At 39.9% G+C, this 19244-nt stretch overlaps 2 protein-coding genes across 4 annotated transcripts in view; both read right to left on the minus strand.

The window, feature by feature from the left end:
* ell2 (elongation factor for RNA polymerase II 2) overlaps positions 1–7746 on the minus strand; it is a gene marked incomplete in the record, with an annotated part of 18000 nt that extends 10254 nt beyond the window's left edge. Inside the window, 4 exon segments of the mRNA XM_014017053.1 lie at positions 3550–3713; positions 3821–3945; positions 4361–4408; positions 7527–7746. Of these exon segments, the coding sequence (XP_013872507.1) occupies positions 3550–3713; positions 3821–3945; positions 4361–4408; positions 7527–7658 (469 nt within the window).
* Positions 7747–16093: 8347 nt separating this feature from the next.
* Positions 16094–18409, minus strand: LOC106523577 (histo-blood group ABO system transferase). 3 transcript variants are annotated; one of them, XM_014017054.1, is made up of 3 exons: positions 18176–18409; positions 17661–17723; positions 16094–17404 (listed from the first exon to the last, which is right to left on the minus strand). In XM_014017054.1, the coding sequence occupies exons 1-3, from the start codon at positions 18207–18209 to the stop codon at positions 16446–16448; spliced, it is 1056 nt and encodes a 351-aa protein (XP_013872508.1). In that variant the 5' UTR covers positions 18210–18409; the 3' UTR covers positions 16094–16445. The 3 variants fall into 3 exon arrangements, with proteins under 3 accessions (XP_013872508.1, XP_013872509.1, XP_013872510.1); XM_014017055.1 differs by lacking the exon at positions 18176–18409 and adding an exon at positions 17871–17956; XM_014017056.1 differs by lacking the exon at positions 17661–17723.
* Between the last annotated feature and the right edge of the window lie 835 nt (positions 18410–19244).

Raw genomic sequence — 19244 nt, forward strand, 5'->3', positions numbered from 1 at the left:
GAGGAATTTTAGGCTTTATTTTTAATAAAGCAAATGTGGTGAAAACAAAGACAATACATACACAATTTAAAAAGACAGAAGGAAAAAAGTAATATTTGAAAAACACTGGAAATATGCACCTGAAATACAGTTTCAGAATGATTTTTTAATTTTTGAAAAAAGGCTGTCATAAAAAGTAAAAAATATCATAGTAATAATGTAATGATGATAAAAATAAACATTTGAACCACATTAAACTGATGTTCTCTTGTTACCTTTAAAGACATTAGAACAGAAACGTGCTGCAGTGCAGATAGAACCTGTTTTCTGGGTCACATGTTTTACCTGGGAACATTTCCGTATACTTTCTAAGGTGTTCTGAAATTCTTAAGCTCTTTAAAAGATTAGGGGAAGCAAGAGGGAAAAAAAACTCCTCTTCCTCCTTCCTTAACAAATCAGACTAGAATTTAACACAATCTATCAGTGGATCTGTTATCTAACGAAGTGCAGCGTGGAAAATGTTTCTGCTTAAATCTTGTTCATTAGATACAGATTACACATTAGGAACATTAAAGGCTTCAAACCAGAATCTCGTTGCTCGTAATTAAAACACCAACTCTTAACCAGCTGCTACAGGTTCCTGACACTCTTCTCTGCAGCTTCTCTCGTTTCCCAGTTTCTGTCTGAGCCGGTTTATGCAAATATTTCCCCACATCTACATTAAAAGGGGACATTACATGCCTTTGACAAGTTACTGAAATTCTCTTGAGGGTTTGCATTAAGACACAAATCAATCAATCATTCCACCACACCTTGAGCACCTTCTGGGTTTGTTTCTGCTCCAACTACCGTAATAAAAGAAAATTCATTCAGCTACAGCCTTTTTTTAATTAGAGTTTGAAAATAAGCTAAAAGTAAAATTCAAATGATTTATCTGAGTCTAACCCTTACAAGAAATGTGGTTTTAACCAGTAATTCACATTTATAACCCATAAAATTATGCAACATCATGGGGTAACTGACAAAATCTGCATCCTTGTGGAACAAAATGCAATTAAAAGTCAAAATTTGGAAACATTGGGTCTTCCCAGGAAGGAGCAGAACATGACGAATTGTTCTGACACGGTTCTGTAGTAATATGACTAACACGAGTGTCCTCCCTGCTCGACATCGAGCACAGAAACAAAAACAGTTGTGAGCTAAAATATTCCATGATACGATACTCAACGAGCTCTTTAAAGAGTAACTTACCCCAAAATTAATTTTTTTAGCTGATAAACTGTCTAGAATGTGTCTAAAATGTTATATAGTACTGTTTCTGTGCTAATTTTGATGTTTTTGTGYRTATTTGTHCAAAYCTGTAATATTTGGTCTAAAAAYRTSTTTTTGCTGCTCATRTGGGTAGAGCAGTGGTTCTGCAGGCTAATTTGCATACTGGTTAACGGCTCTCCGCTGTGACGTGTCTTCTCCACGGTTTCGTCACAGCGGCTGTGTTCTGGTATAAAAACCTCTCTCCAAGACACGCCCCTGCAGCAGTCAGAGGGTGGAACAGTTAGCAAGCTTAGCATGAACGTCTGTTGACCTGGGTGGGGAGAGCTCACACACACACACACACACACACCAGCAGTCCTCCTGCACAGCGGGAAGGGAGGAGGGAAAAAAAAGTAGAAACACAGCGGGGCAGCTGCAGCCCTAACAGACCAAACTTCAGTCAAACAAGACCCAACACTTTTATTCCTGATTTAAACTAGTGATCTTGAGAGCAGCTGCAGCTGTATGCTTTTATTTTTTTATGTCAGGCTGTCGCGGAGCGCTCCACCTCCTCTGTCCTGTGAGGCGGACAGCTCAGCCGAGGCTGTCACGTTCTCTCGTCCTGGCCACACCTCCGCTCTCTAACCCCCACCTCCCCTACCCACACCCCCTCCCCTACCCACTTTGATGCATTTTTCAAATTTCGCCTTGGGGCGGAGTTATCTTTTCCCAGGGAGGTAAGATACACTTTAATACAAGCAGCGGTTTGACTATTTTTAAACATTCCCCTTTGTTTGTTTTAATTCTACATGTATCAATATTTGCTCTGAAATACAGTAAAGGTGAGAAAAAACAACATGACCAAATACCAATAGACGGATGTGAAGGACACTTTTTCTTTTTTTTATATTGTGTCCCGCTTTTTGTCAACCTCCTAAAAAATATAAGTAAAATACCATAACTGTGAAAATGTTTAAAATGGACTTTCCAGAAAGTTTTGGGAAGCYTTTTGAGCGAAAAAACATAAGGACTCGTGAAATAGTACTTCCTCGTTTGATTGAAATAAAAATGTGACATTTTATATTAACAGTTTCCCACAATGTAGATGTTTTCATTTAAAATTTCTGTATTTTAAAATCATAATTTTGCAGTAACACTACAAACACTCGCTTCCAAAGAAGACACGAGATGCAAAGGAGAGAAAGGCCGTGCATGTTCTTCCTGTGCATGTGTGGGTTTTCTCTAAACATACATGTTCGTTTCATTGGTAACTAAATTGTCCCTGGATGTGAGTGAGAACGTGAATGGTCGTCTCGTTTGTCTTTATGCGTCTCAGTAGCTGCATTTCCATTGACCATGAAAATTAGAATTTTGAAAATAAATTTGCTCAATGAAAACACGTCAATTTCGAAAAAAAAATTTTTTTCGACAAAATGTTTTTGCGCTAGGAAGAGGTGGTATTTCAGCCGTATCAAAATTGGTGTTTTTCGCAAAACTGCAATGGAAACACTTTTTTTGCATCACGGGAGTCACGTGATCAACAACCGGTTGTTTCTACTGGCGAAAAAGACGATGACGAAGAAGAAGGTAACAGGAAGTAGAAATAGTAGTAAAATCACAGAAGTAGTATAAAGTAGTAAACTCACCGACTACAATTTCCCGAAAACGCAGCATACGTAGCCGCTCCCAAGTAGGGGCTTGTTGCTGGAAAGCCTCGATAAAAGACGCCGACGTCTCCTCTGATGATGAGCGCTAGTGTCGTGGTAGCAACATGCTATGTGTTTACATCCATTGCCGCCATGTTTGTAATGACTTATCATGAGAACAAACATTCATGTGTGACTTTAATAGCATTTCTTACTGAAAACACCGCAGTTGCGAAACTGTTTTTTCGACATTAACACAATATCGACAGTTTTCCACACATTTGGAATGGAAATGCAGCTACTGACTGCTGGAGATGGACACCAGCTCCTCAAAATGGATGGATGAATAAGACAGGTATTTAGATTATTTCCTGTGAAATTAAACAAATTAAACAAAGTCTTAATTTATGGGAAAAAAATTAAACACAAGCAGAATTTAGTGCTTGTACTGTGACACTGTCCTTTTTGGGAGCACTTGGCAACCCTTTAGTAAATAATGAAATGGATTTATTTGCCAGCTTTTGCACTCAGGCTTGATAAAGCCATAAAGCTCAGGTGGTGATAATAAAGACTGAATAAAATGCGGGGAAAGTTGTTGAATGTTAAAGCCTTGGAGGCATGTGGGAAAACAAATATCAGTCACAGATATGCAAGACTTTAGTTAGGGCCTCACCTCTGTACTGGCCCCCAGGTTTGATGACTTTGGTCCCGCGTTCACGTGTATCCTCCACAGCCTGGGTCATACGTTCCCGGGTCACCTGGTAGGAGTCATTGGTGGCGCACACAGTGACCTTGTCCTGTACGGTCGCCAACAATGCCAGGTGTGAGGCCCCTGAGCTGCAGACAAAGATGGACCACGAGAGAGGAACACGAGGCAGAGAGGGATTATCTTCCAGCGACGTGCAGTAAGACGGCAACGGTTGATTCAGCTGAACCGTGATTACCTCGACACATACTGATGGATGCACTCAAAGCTTCCCTGAGGGTTGTCCTTGCCCACGTTAGACAGGTAGAAATCAAAATTGTGGAAGGCGTCTGGGGTGGAGTCTGTCTTGGGAATTTTAATGTGCTGCAAAAGAATAAGACAGAAAATAACTAAAAACTACATGCACTTAACAAATCACCTAATGTGTGTTTTTAACAATTAAAACACACTGACTTAAACTTTGGAAGAAAATAAAAATCAAAGTGTGGCATATTGAGCAAATAATGGTGATATCATTAAGTGTAAACTGAGGAGCCTTTAAAGTTCATATCAACAAAATTTAATCAGTGGTTTTAGTGTCTTTTAAGACATTTTTATTGGAGATGCAGCCTCTCAGTCTTGCACGCACTACTTTTCACAGTGCAGACTAGACTCAAATAAAACAAGTAGCCCAATAATGAACCGTTTTATTAGAATTAGGTGTCATGAAGCAAGGAAAYATTGAAAAAGATAACAAAACCACTTAGCTCACATAAATTTTGTAGTAAAAATTACTTACCCCTTGGAGTCCCTTGAATTGTATTGTAGGCCGTGAATAAGGTACATTCTGAAAATTATAAAATAAAAATTAAAACAAATTTAGGTGGCATTAGATTTATTTTTATTCATATAGACTGAACAGTTTTTTTTTTTGAACAGTGAAAATCCATCTCAACACATAAAACACTAAACCGTGTATTTATGAAGCATTTTTTTTTGTGTGTGTAGGTGTGTCAGCGTCTCCTTGCAATAAAGCTGAAAGCCACAAATTTGCAGTGGCTGCTGTGTGAGCGGCATATCCTAAGTTAGGACAAGAAAACACTAAACTCACAGTTTTCTCACCCAGTTTAAACACAAGAAAAAAGCTGGCTCAAAGCTCTGAGTTTAACTGGTTGGGAGTGAAACGTTYACTTTATCAACAGCAGCTTCTCCTCAGCTCCCAACACTGAAACACGCTTCCAAAAGAATGGGTTGCAAGATAAAATTTTGTTGTGGGATTGAAGGGAAACGTGTCCCGGGCTGTGGAGGCTCGAGCGACTCCAGACCACGCACACTCCCTCCCCCACTCTCTCACAGAGTTCTGATCACATTTCACATCACCACAGAACGACAAAGATAGCCAGCTTCCATAGTTCCGACGGCTGGTTCAGCTGCAGCGCACATTACTGAGGGGGAGAGAAACAAAAAGCAGGCACTTTTGGCTGCTCAGTCAGCAAGAGATGGCAGGCTGCCTGCTGTCCAGCGCAGTGAACGGGCTAACCCGTCCAATAAGGCTGTAGCACGGGTCGGTACAAAAGGAATTTTTTCTTTCCAGCTTAGTGAAAAGGCGGACGACCAGCTGTCAAACTTAGTAAATATGTGAAGCTGAGCAGAAATCTCTAATGATTGCCGGTTCAACAGCAGGTGGAAGACTGGTGATCCATCATGCAGGTGTCAATTTTCTTTTTCTTTTTAACTGTTGAGTACACAAGGAGACAAAACCTAGTTGAACTCTGTTAAAGGTTCATTTAATGTCATGCTTTGTTTTCTTTATTCGGTCTGTAAAATAATTACAAACGTCCACTCAGCATCCACAGGTAATGGTAACTTTATGAACAAAAGAAATTAGGGAAATAAAGTTTTATTTTAATAATCACCCAACGTTTTATTTTAATAATCACCCATATTTTAAATAAAGCACCTAGCACCCCTTGAAGGAATGCACACAGCCTGCAATCTTTCATGCCACAGTTTAAACTAAAATAGTATGCTAAGAAATTACAATATACTGTACGCAAAAAAAACCTGACAGAGTTATAGTCATTTTTGCGGTAGCTGAAGTTGCTTAGCTGGTGGTTCATGAGATATTCTGCTAACAGGGTTAAAGTCGACGTTTCATGCCACGATTTTAAGCTAATGTGTCATGCAATGTGTGGTGCTCACATTATATATTGAAGATGGCTCCCAGCTACTACCACACCAAATTTGAGCTCAATGTTTGCAAAATGTAAAGATTTCTAGACATTTTCGTGTCAACTAATGGTGGCCATCTTGAACTGGACTGAGTCCAAAGGTTGAYCTGTAGATGTCCATCCAGGCATTATTTTCTGATAAGTTTCATTAAATACTTAGTTCATGAGATATTTTACAGTCAGTTATCGCTCAGGGTATGTGTTGGAGATTAGGCTAGGCTACGCCAAATCTGAGCTTGTTACCTGTAAGAATGATGGATGTATAGCCATGTTTGTGTTCTGTGAGCTCAGCTGGCCATTTTGAATTTGGCTGACTGAACATGACAGACAACCACACGCACACAGGCAAAACCATTATCACCCCACCTTTAACCTTTTGGGATTTGGTTTGCCAAAGCTTTGAATTTAGAAATCTATTTAAAATGTCATTAAATCAAAACACACCGGAAGTGTTGTTAAAAAAGCAACGACTGACCACTTAAGACTTGTTCTGCAGTGCCATTGGTCCCGAACAGACACCTGGGCAGAGTCTCCAGCTTATGTAACTGTATAGTTGACAGCTTGAAGGATTTAAGGTCAGGTAACCTGGCTGCAAGCGACTGCAACTCAAGACTGCGCATGTTTTTTCTAGATTAGTTTACCTGCGTTAACCTTAACGTGATTACATCACCTAAACAGTTCAGGACTAGCAAGTTATATTTATTTTTGTTTTACACAAACAGATTAGGTATACCCAAACGCCAGTCTGATTCTGGCAGAAAAAAGTGCAGTCTTGGGAAAAAAACACAAAGGTTCACCAGGTTTAGCTTGATCCTATAAAAAAAACTATTCTGCTTGGAAATCAGCTTGTTGTGTACTGATGCCATATTTGGCACAAAATAACAAGCTGAAGCCATTTATTATTATTATTATTATTATTTGTTTGTATTTTAGTAAAACCCCTGACTGAGCATATCCTCTCACTGTTGGCTTGGAACATACATGTAAGATAAAACAAACACTGCTTGTGCATAACCCTATGGCTAATGTGGGAGTCAGTTTGATAGAAACTTGTTTTAAATAACCGGGTTAAAGAGCTATAAAAGGTCTGAGTCTGGTAGGAGCTCCGTATCCCTGCCAGGTTGCGGTGTTAGGTTTTCTCTTCAGCCATATGGTAACATGACCAGTCACCGGCAGCATGCTTCAGACGCCACTTGACTTCAAATTAACTTTTTAATAAATATATTTCCACCCTGTTCTGAATTCATAAAACATAATCGAAATTAAGTTCAATTTGGTGTACAAAGCTTTAAACATTTAAATAAGTCGTGACTGCTGCCATACCACGAGTCTTTACAATGTAAAACTATTTTTTTTCTTTTTTTGGTTAAGTAGCTTTAGTTAGCCTGACAAGAAGAACAGGGAGGAAAAGATGAAGCTAATGCTAGTCAGTCGGTGCGTCTGTAACTTAACTAAGTTTTTTAAGTTATTAAACGCGTGTCAGCTCGTAGAACCCGCTCGGAACATGAGACCAAACCCTCACGTATCTAACTCAGTTGTTTAACCGAGTGAAACCAACTAATGTAGTTTTTTTTTTTTAAGAAAGAAAAAAGTCGAGCTGTCAAAGGCTTTAGCTGTAGCTTTAGCTGTGCGTGGCAKTTTGGGCTTCCTAGCTGAGTCAAGCGGTGTCAGCTCGAGACTCCCAGCTGCTAGCTACTAAAAATATAAAACGAATAAAGTCGATTTTTCACTCACCGTGCTATTTTGGTAATTTTCTACAGCTCTCAGCGCCGTCTCGGTCAATTTGACGTGCAACACGGTGACTCTTTCGGCGCCTTGATCGCCACAATTTAATCCGTACCTCCCATCCTCGGAGAGAGCCGCCATCTTTACCAGCCCTCCACCATCGTCCCTCTGAGGCGGTAGGCTTTAGCAGCCGGGGCTCCCTGCGCTCACTCCGCTCCTGGGAGGGATCTCTGCTGCCCACAGGGGCTGACAGTTGGATTGGTCCTAACTTGCTCCTTTCTTTAAAACATTTCCCCCACCTTTCCACGTCAAGTTAAAAGGTTGCATATGTTGTTTTGCACTGTGAATCAATAAGTTAATGTGTGTTAGTTGCTGCATACTACTTTTATTTGGAATGTGTTGTGTTCTGTTGTGTGTTTGACTTCAGTCAATTTTTTTTTTGTTTCAATTTTAAACTGCTATTATTGCAAGAAAACACTTCTAGCTAGTAGTTCCCTTTTCTCTTTTAGCACATAAGCTTTTTCTCCAACAACACACACACACACACACACAGACACACACATACACACAACCCCAGTGCAGAGTTTTGCTGACATGGTAAAACTAATTGTAGCCTACTGAAAAAAGTCAGAGGTAGCTTTTGTACTGCAGTGAAAATCCACTTTCAGACARGGGATGCATTGTAATGACAGCAACTCTTTTAAAACAACTTTTCTTATTTATCCGTTTGACAAAATAAAGACCTTTTATGAAGGAATGCGTGTCACCCACTTCCTTTCGTGCCACAGTTTTGGATTAAGATCAACCTATCTTGAGAAATGACAGAAATGCAACCCTTTTAGTCAAGCCTTAACACTGACGTTATTCATAATCTGATGTTACGTTCAGAGTGCGAGTTATGAACRACTTTATGTTACTACTACATCCAATTTTAGCTCAGTGCCTGTAAAACTGATTGACCTGTAGTCATCTTTGTGTTGGATAATGCCATTTTGAACCAGGTTGACTATGTCCATCTGTCATTTCCTAAAAGGATCATTAGATTGTCCAGTCTTCCCTGAGATATTTTGCTAACAGACAAGCAGTGTTGACTCAAACAGTTAATGCTATAGTTTTAAGCAAAGATCTCACGCCAGTAGCATTTGAAATATGTGTTGTAAATGACCCTCAGCTACTACCACACCTAATTTTAGCGCCATATTTGCAAATTGACTTAATAACAGCTTTTTTTGTGTGTTTTTCAATGATGGATGGTTGTGGTGGCTATCCCAACTAGAATTAACTAGACGTTATTCTGTTGTAGTGACACGTTATTTCCTGAAAATGTCATTTAAATCCCTCTAGTGGTTCACAAGATATTTTGCTAACAGATTAGATTTCAAATAGTGGCAAAAATTTAATCACAGATCTTGCACAATCTATTTACATTCTTCATATGTCTTTTGAATGACTCTCAGCTACTACCACACCAAACTTTAGCTCAATATCTGTAAAACTGCCTGAGTTATAAACACTTTAGTGTTTTCTTGAGTCAGTTGGCTGTGGCAGCCATCTTGAATCTACTTAATTGTTTCTTTCAATTCCAATTATGTTCTAGGCATAAACACATTCAGAAAAACAAACACAGACATCTTGGCCCTTTGGTGCCAGATGATTATTATGTTTGTTAGCACTGGCATTAATTTTAAATAAATTGTTGTAGTTTATTTAAACTACATGTTAAACGTATCTATGTCACATAGATAGATGGCCATAGGTATTGAACTGTCATCACAACAATGGACACATGCATGCTTCCTGTCAGCTGGACTATCTAGCAGCCTCAGTCCCCTTGACGTAGTGATTAGTGGTGTAGCCCTGGGCAGGGTGGGGAAAGGCTTGTGTGAATCCAGCAGATTACTGTAGCTCTTCACCCCACCCATCCCCCTGACTCGTCACACAGTTGCACGCACACACAACTCATATGGTTCAAACTCATCTACRCCGACAGTTCAGGCCACTGTACGGCTCAAATTAAACCGGGAAGCGGCTGTTTTCAGCACAAATCACCTTCAGAATAGGGAAACACAGGATTAAACGCATTGCACCTTCTCTTTCTTCGAACTGGTGCACGTTTAAGAACCTAGTTGACTGCATTAAGCTTGTCTGACAACTTGCCTGCTGTGCAAACAGTAAAGTAAAACCTTTGGGTGGGAGGTGACTCATTGATTTTCATACTTCTTTGTTTATTGAGGCCCTGAAGGTGTYGCATGATAGGAGCTGAGTATCTTGACAATACACCTCCCCTTTGTTTCAAGACAAACATTACGCTCCATGCTTTTCATGATGATGTATATATACAGTAGAAATACTGTATATAGAACGTTTTATAAAAGCAGTGCATTTCTCAAACACAATTTTTATTGGATTCTTGATTTGATTGAGGTGCAGTTTTAGAGCTAATCAAGAGTTCATGTTTTAACCTACAACCATTAACAGACAGCGATAGAGATGTTTGCTCTGCTTCAAAGGGCTAACACCTGAAGGGGCTGTTTTTCATTTCACAATAGAATTGTTCCTTCATGCGTAATGCTTCACTTAGAAGACTCAAACAAACAAACTAAAAATAAAAAAAGGTGGTTCAGTCATAATCACGAACCTCAAAGTTTTTTAAGCAATCGCAGTAACAAACAAGATCATCCATAAGACCAGTGGTTTACATTCTCTATACATTTCCTTTAAAAGAAAAYATGTAAATTGCTCAATTTACTTTGTGGAACCAGTTGACATAACTTGGTTAAGTACTGTAACAAAAAAAGAGCATTTTGTTACTCTACACCTCAGATTTTTTTTAAATGGGTTTCAGCGGTAAGGCCTTGGACCATGGGGTGTGCCCAGTCCTGGTCCTCGAGGGCCTGCATGTTTTACTCGTTTCCCTGCTCCAAAACACTGGTGTCAGTGATCGAATTAACTCTTCAAGTTCTGCAGAAACCTGTTAATCACCAATTCATTCAAATCAGGTGTGTTGTAACAGATAAACCTGTATAACAGCGAGGACCAGGATTGGATACCCCTGTTCTGAACAGTTGAGGGGAAGTTCTGTTATTAGCAGTTTTCAGAGGTGACATCTGTCATGGAGGATGGAGAAATGGGTAGAAACCTTTATCCAGGCTAGGCTAATGGCTAGTCAAATGAGGGTCTGTTAGTTGTCTTCTCGGAAAACAACATATCAGTGTGGAAGAACGCTACGCTTGCAAATATCAAACCTCTTTAATTTTATGCATTCACAGTAGCATCATTAATTTGTCACAACCGAACAACGTCCTTATTGCTATGCAAATGTACACGCAAGTGCTGAATTAGAGCATGCATGTCAGTGTCCTGACGCTGCTGAATGTATCAATCCACCTACAGTTGAGTAAACTTTTGACTTAATAGATAAACTGAACAGGCGTGCTGATACGTTCACAAACAGAGCAAGGCCAAGATCCAAGTAGACTGTGAGGTCCTCTTAAAATAACTCAAGCCTTTAAAGGGGCAATATTATGTGTTTCTCAGGCATACTACATTTAAATACTATACAATATAAGTATCTGTCACCTTTAGTTGTTATTAAAAAGCTGTTTTTATGTTTAAATGGAAAATAAACTTATCTTCTCATCACTTCCACTTCTAAATGCTTTGAAATTGGTCTCCGTCTCTTTAAAAACCACCTTCTGCTTCTGTGCCGTCCCTTTCAGTTGGGGGGTGGGGTGGGGTCCACGCTTGTGGGGTGGGGTTGGGGTTGCTCGCTATGATGCAGTTTACTTGGCATCTGAAAATACATTTCCTCAAAGGTAGCAGACAATTTAATTTTCACTTTCACTTTACTCTGTTACTGCCGACCGAGACAAGTAGGGGTCTCTGCAGACGAGTGGGCGTGTCACAAGGAAAGGCGATTCTAAAGTGACACACCTGATTTGATGGACTTTTTTAAAGGGACACACCTGACTGGATAAGCAAAAAGGGGGCGTCACCGTACGGCACCACCTGATTGGACAAGAACAAAATGGGCGTTACTGTACGGCAACACTTTTTCTGGAGAACCCTACTTGGGTCACATTCCTCCTGGTTAATCTTAGTGTTGGCGTCAGGGTCAGGCTGTAAAAAGATGAAGTAGGGTCTAAGGATACCATCATGTGGGCCTTGTAGCCCACAGTGTTTATGGTTTAGACACGCCCACTCTTGTGACACGCCCACTTTGATTCCGCAGATAACCCCTTCTCGACCGAGAGCCTGCAGGAGTTATGGGCGGGGTATGTGGGGTGGGCAGGTGTGCTCCGCCATGAGGAAGCTTGGCTTAAAGACACGTCCCGGGGGCGTTTCTGGTCCCCATGTCGTTTTGCTCCTCAGCACGCCTGCCTAAAAACGCTGCAGGATTTCTCAAACACACATGAATGAGTCAGAGCAAGGCTTTAGGCATGTTTTTTTTTTTACGAAAGTATAACATTATAACATGATATAAAACGCGAAAAAGTTGATTTTACATGATATTGCCCCTTTAAATTTTCATTGCAGTTAGAGCAAACACTACTGAGTAAACCTTTTGATTGCCCACAGTTTTGCATTACATATTTTATAACATTTGTTATTGTCTTACATGCTTTTCCCCAAACTTCAATACCAGTAATTAAATGCGGWACAATCATTGTGTTATACAATACATACAGAGCTCTATCATTTAATAACTCTTTTACTTTATACAGGTATGCAATTGATTTAGCTGTTTTTATTCTTAATTAATTTATGTGAGATTTCAGCTTTTTATCACTGACGACACCCAATATTAATTTCACTGACWACAAATTTCAGTTTCATCAATATGAAATGGTACTTTGATAGATGTCTTTCTGTCACCACATATCATATAATTTGTTTTGTCCAAATTCAATGATAGTTTCAACCTTCCTAAATTCTGTCTGTATCACGTTCAACATCTGTTTAATATTTTCACCGGAATAAAAAGTGTTGTGTCATCAGCAAACAAAATACATTTTAAAAGCTTTGACATATTGACCAAATCATTCACGTATAAAATACACAGTTTTGGTCCGAGTACAGAACCCTGAGGAACTCCACAACTAATATTACATAATTCAGATCTTACATTATATACTTGAACAAACTGTTTACTATTTTTCAAACTAGATGCCGACTGTAGTGCTAATCTTCTATTGCCAAATTTATTAAACTTTTCAGTAAAGATGTTATGTTATATGACACTAGTGGTGGAAGTGCTACAGCTAACAGCTGCTGCCACTGCTTTTGAATTATTAAATAATTTGATTTAAATAAAACTCTCATGTAAAACTGACAAAAGTGTGAAGGTTATTAAAACAGCGCTTTCACAAACTGCAATAAAACGGTTGGTGGGACTGGCCAGTAGCCGATCATCTGGTCAGAATTAAAGTATTTCACCAAACTGAGGTTGTATGACAGAACAGAGTGCCGCGAGAGCCAGGTGACATTTACCGTTGGAGCACGTGGATAAACAACAGTGTTTTACTGGGGAAATTACTGCTTTCCCCCAGAGGCTTAGCTGTTTAAAAATATGTTTCAATGTGATAAGAATCCAGAGCACACTTTCAAACTCCCAGGTCTCAAAAGATGAAGAAAAAGAAAACAGCGTTTCATGTCAGCCAGGTATGCTGCCGAACTTGAATTCCAAAGGTTTGAGGTATTTTGCAGAGAAAGATAGAGTTACACAACAGCTACGATGAAAAGCTACTAAAAAAACCAAGCAAATCTTTTAGAAAACAGACCAGAAAATGCTCTTTGAATGTGTGCAACAGTGTTAAGTCTTCTGGAGTAGGAYTGGGTTGCACTGGGTTACTTTGCAGCCTTAAAAAATAAACAAATTGCTCTGARAAYGGAAGAAAACAGGGATTTTAAAAGGGCTTCTAGATGTTCTTCCATGTTCATTTTCTCAAGGATAAACATCTGACATTCGATACTTTTTTAAACGGGGCAGACATGTTCACGGTGTTGTCACCTTTTGGTTCATCAGCATTAAACTTTGTGTTTAACAAATATTGTTTTATTTATTTTTTGTTACCGAGAGCTTAAAAGCACCCACCCCTCATGCAGCTGTGACACAGATGTGCGTGTATACGATGTATAWATGTACGGTTATGATGTACGGTCTAGTGTATACGATGTAACGTGACAGAAACTGCAAACTACAGCTGAATAAACCCAACCCACTTATTCATTAAAGCAAAATGGAAAAAAGGCAATAAATAATGAATAAATACAGCAAATGTTCTGTTTGTTTCTTTTGCATTATTGTCATATATTTAGCGTCAATGCAGGAGGGATGCGGATGGTGGCCTGCTGTTGTTTGGAAACAAATGAGATGAAAACACAGAACTGCATAATCCTGCAACTTGCCAGATGTGGCAACCTTGGCCTGCTAACAAACATCAAAGCAGGAGCTGGTGTGAAGCGTTGCCAGTTAGACGCGGTGGTTGTCATCATTGATTGAACGAACCTTTTCCTTTCTCATCTCGATTACCGGAGGCCAGATCTGTTTGCGATTTTCAGGCAGGATAAGCCCTCCACTGGCCTTTTAATTTGGCTCCTGTTCGCTAAACATAAGGCTAAAAATGAGACTTTAATTTATTTGAAAGTTAGGGAATTTTACATCGAAATGCTTTAACTTGTGCTGCAGTGGATGACCAGTAAATTCACAACTATTACAATAACTGAGAGCTTCTGAGATATATTTTGGCCTTGTATTTTCAGGAAGTATTACTTTGCCCTCTCACCAAAATGATGACAGAATTGAACAGCCTGCAGAGCATTTCTACTAAAGCTTAAATAGTTTAAGTGGATGACTTTGTGTGTGTACTAATAATGAGTCTCGAGACTTGCAGGATTATCTGAGGTTCATCTCCTTCTTTGCTCCACGTGGCGGTCTGGCCCTGAGGACAGATTCTGTTGGCAGTGAGAGAGAGAGAGAGAGAGAGAGAGAGAGAGGGAGAGAGAAACACATCTGCTCCTGTTTAACCCTCCCATAAAACCCAAGCAGGAGAGAGCAATGTGTGAAAGTGGGTGCGTGTTTGTGTTTTGTGGGAGAGAGGGAGGAAAGACAGCAACCAGATTAACCAGAATTAGTTTTTTAAATTTTATTTTACCTTTACAGTGTAAAAAGGCTTTTATTAAATATCCACTGTTGCACATATTGGTGGTGAAGCTCAAACATTTAGACACGTGTAACCCGTAAAAAAAAAAAAAAGCAACTTGGATCCATTCTCACCCACCTGGTCTTTAAAGACCTTGAAACAGCAGCTCTCCCAGTTAATGATTGACCATTGTGGGGAAAGTGTGCACTTTACAGTCGTGCCTTATCGCTGCTGACCACAAAGCCACTGGAACAGAATCTCTGAGGCTCTAATGGGGAGGACAGTGCTTTGTTTAAAGAGACAGGTCCATTTCTTTTTGTCTGYTGAGGAGGAGGCGATAGCAAGCGTGCAAGGGCACTGTTGACTCAAACTAATCTTTAATTCAGGGCTGTTTGCCTTTGCGTGATTGCACACTTCATTTTCTAGCTCACAAAACTGATAATAAAGGGAAATTTTGTGCACCAATCTTAAGATGTGCGCAGCATTTGTTTTGTCTTGGTTTGTCTTTATTTGCTTACTTGTCATAACACCGCTTGAAAAAACTCTTAAACAAAGTGATTAGTGGAAAGCACCGACCTTCATAGGTGTGGGACATATACTTTGTGGCACAAAATAACTGAGGGATTTGATCCATCCAATTCACAAAGGGAGACATGCTCTTCAAACTGTGCCGTCGACTCACTATACTGTATATACTTAACACAAAAAGTAAGGATGTTTGTGTTTGGTAGATGATTTTTTCTGTAGTAACAATGCTTCTTGGCATCAAATCTTATACCTTTGAAAAGCCTGTTAATTTCCCTTTTAAATGGTGCCACATTTGTAAGGAACATTCATTTGAGTATGTGGGTTGCGCAAATGAAAAATTTACAAAGTCTTCTCTGTTTTTGTCAAACAGCTTATTCTGATGTTGTTAATGACTCTTGTTTTGAGCTTGAGTACCCCCAGGTGCCCATTATAAGATTGATTGCCAAGAAACATTGTTGCAACAAAGAAATAATCCACAAAACACAAATTTCCTTTCTTTTTCTGCTAAGTTATTATTAGCAGTGATGCAGTTTGTCCACATTTGAAAGATGTTTTCTGCAGAATTGAAAAGAAATTCATACCACGTTTGTGTAAACAGCAGCCAGAGCTAGGAGTATTCAGATCTCAAAGACCAGCGCAGTTTATGACACACATTATGAAATATTTTGCCAGGTATGTGAAGTAAAGTTTCATCCTCTCTCTTCAAATGATGTGTCAGCCAACCCACATAGCAGGCAGGTGTGGGCCAGATCTGGTGTCGGACTGACTGCTGGCATGACAAGTGATTTGTCAACCGGATGAGGGGCCAGGACTGGCAGTGACTGCACTGTTTTTATGACATGCCACAACTGGCCCAGTTATGGTATCTGGGCCGAGTGTTAGTGCTCATTGGTTCAGGATAAAAAATAAATCCCAAGCTTTCATTTTATTAGTTAAGAACAGAATGATACAATGATGGCGGATAAAGAAAAAAAAAAGGTTGGTCATAGTTTTAAGAAATGCTTCCTGTAGGTCACTGTTAAAAACATCCCTCTCTTTCCCCATCATTTTTTCTCTACTCTGTTATGTTTAGATTGTGGGTCAAGGATAACTGTAATCTAATGCAAAACTTGACAGGTGTGTTGTGYTGTTTACTTTGTGAATACGATGCTGAGGCAGAGCAGGATGCAAAGGATGTGCAAAAGCTGGAACTAAAATAATACGCTGCACATTTTTTAGTAAATTGGGGTCTTTGTCTGYACTTCTGGAAACCAGTCCTTCAACATTTCTGCTGTTCTTTCTTCTCCATATCAAAGGCCTCACATTGCCTCCCAAAGGAGACAAGCCTTCTTTTAGGGACACGAGCAGTCAGGGGTGAATCCCACCAGCTGTACTCTGGTGACAGCACACGGGTTGGCCTGTGGTCTATCAGGTAGCGGTTCAAGTAGCTTTCCTCAAGGCCTCTGGCTGTTACCCTGTTTGCCTGGTCCTGAAGAATTAGCAGAGAACAGTCATGGGTGAGTCTACGCATTTGGGAAAGCGACCCGCCGTAAAACTCTGAGGTGTAATAATAATCCCCTTCGTCCTCCTCCACGCAAGAGGCTGAAACTTCCTGATCCTCATAAGGAAACATGTTTCGCGGCATCCCATAGACTTCTGGGTGCAATGTAGCCACTAGGCCTCCCAGGATCTCCTCSCCAACTGGGCCCACAAATTCTTGGTCCACATCAGCGCAGAAGACGTACTCAACCTCACTACCAATTGAATTCCGGATGGTGTCGGCAAACAGCCCCATCCGACGATAAGACAACCTCTCCCAACYGGGCAGTTCTGCCACCAGGAGCACTCTCATTTGTCTCCAAGGTCCCAGCTCAATCGAGGGATCCAGAGTGCGAGGATTGTCTGTGAGAACAAAATAAGTGACCATTTGATCMGGAAGAAAATGGATTTCTGCTGAGGAGAGAAAGGGTTGAACGAAGCGGGCGTAGGTTCCCACCACGAGGATCAGCAGACCGATGGAGACTCCTTGTTCGGAGATTTTGTTCTTCCGAAACACAGACTTTTGGCTGTCGCCCCACACTATAGGAGCTCCCCATGGCGTCTCATTAGGAGTTTCTGGTTCTGCTGCCTTTATGACTGTCATGTCCTCCAGTATCCTGTCCTCCTCCAGTCTCAAAGGGTGGTTGACGGGAGGAGCTGACTTCAGACTGATGGCAACTTTACGTCCATTGAAGAAGTCTAAGATCAAAAGAATAAAAACGAATGTAAACAAATGTCCAATACTTCCCCTTTTAGTTCATATAAATGGGATAAAGAGAAATTTCTAGCAATTTGTGGCAACTGAGACAAGACAAAAAAYGTGGAGAATCACAACTTCTGTTCAGAACACAACTCAGCTTCAGTCAGTTTGATGGCAAAGTACTTTGGCTCATATTTGCATGTGCCTGCATTGTCCCAATACAAATAGTTAGAACATGTTCTGTTGCACACTTACAGATGATAAGAGACAGGAGAAAACAGCACAGGAGCAGCTGTACCCTGGTCATTCGGACTGTGCCTGTTAGAAAGGACAAACACATGCTCGTCATTTCCTGAATCTCTTTAAACGTGCTCTACTTTTCAAAAAACTTCCCCCAATTTCTGCTTTTAACTCTGGGTAATGAAATTGAATTTTACAGAATACACTTCTCCAGAAATGTCTTACAATATGTCTGTATCAGTTTCTATCCCAACRCAGAGGGGCCTTTCCTGATTAGGAGAAGGACAAAAACATATAAAGAAAAGACATTCAAACGAATAAATCTATGTGATGCTAGAGCTGATGTTTACATTTTTCAGTCGTTTGGTGTTCACACTTCATAAGTCCCTCTCAACATTCATGTCTGAAAAGTAGATTGACAGTAATGATGCGTACATAAATAAATAGGAAACTAAAGAGAGAGGCGATGGGGGRAAAAAAAGGCATGACAGAAGCAGAAGAGGAGGAGCGGAGAGCATGAAGATACTAACCTGTRGGTGTCTTGCAGAGCAGGAAAAGTGCCATGTTGAGGAGAAACTCACGAAACCTTTTTTCCAGACCCACTTGCTGGTCACAGTTTGTGCTGCTCACTAAATGCGYGTGTGTTTCTTGGTAGCTCGCCCTGTTCTTTACCTGCAAGCGTGCCGTCAAAGTCACGCTTTTTAGCCATTAGTTTTCTAAGCTTGTCTGCACATTCTCTCTCATCTCGTTGCTTTCAGACTCTTTTTTCCACTCCCTTTCCTTCACATATCTTGTTTCCAACTCCCCCCACCACCCCCTTACTCACATTCCCTCCAAGGATCCAGCAGCATTTGCCTTTTGGAGTTGAACCAAAGCAGCCAGATGTTGGAGTTGGAAGGATTAAAACGRAACCAGAGAAGGAAAGAACTTATTTATGGAAAACAGACAATATTCATTCCTTTGTTAGAATAAACTTTAGAACTCATTTGCAAGATGGACGATCAAATGGGTTTTTACACATTTATTGCAACATCATGCTTATTATTTAAAGTTTAAAAATATTTTTGAAGCTGAACTGACACACAATTTCATATGCAGACTTTGTCCCTGTGTTGGATCTGCTTTGTCCACAAGATGGGGGTATTAAAGAGGATTTAGAAAATTTTGCAYGAAAGAGGCCATTTTCAACAAAAACAACTGTCATACAATAAAATGAATAYGTTATTTGTGTGTCTTCTCTCTGTAAAACCATAGTTCAGTCAAAAGGTGAACATTTACACCTGTGGATTTTAGACACTGGATGTCAGAACTGTTAAACTCTGAACGTTGTTTTTCTTTCTTGCACATCACAAATTATTCTTCTCTGTTCATTTGTGTCATCATTCAAAACAAAACTCATTTGTTAACTTTTTTTTCACAACTCACTTATTAATTAACCCCAATTCCAATGAAGTTGGGACAAATAAATATAAATAAAAACAAAATATGATGATTTGATTAGCAAATCCTTTTAAACCTATATGCAGTTGAATACACTACAAAGACAAGATATTTAATATTCAAATGGATACATTTTATTGCTGTTTTGCAAGTATTCAC

Source organism: Austrofundulus limnaeus, unplaced genomic scaffold, assembly GCF_001266775.1.
Source record: "Austrofundulus limnaeus strain Quisiro unplaced genomic scaffold, Austrofundulus_limnaeus-1.0 Scaffold160, whole genome shotgun sequence".
Lineage (NCBI taxonomy): Eukaryota > Metazoa > Chordata > Actinopteri > Cyprinodontiformes > Rivulidae > Austrofundulus > Austrofundulus limnaeus.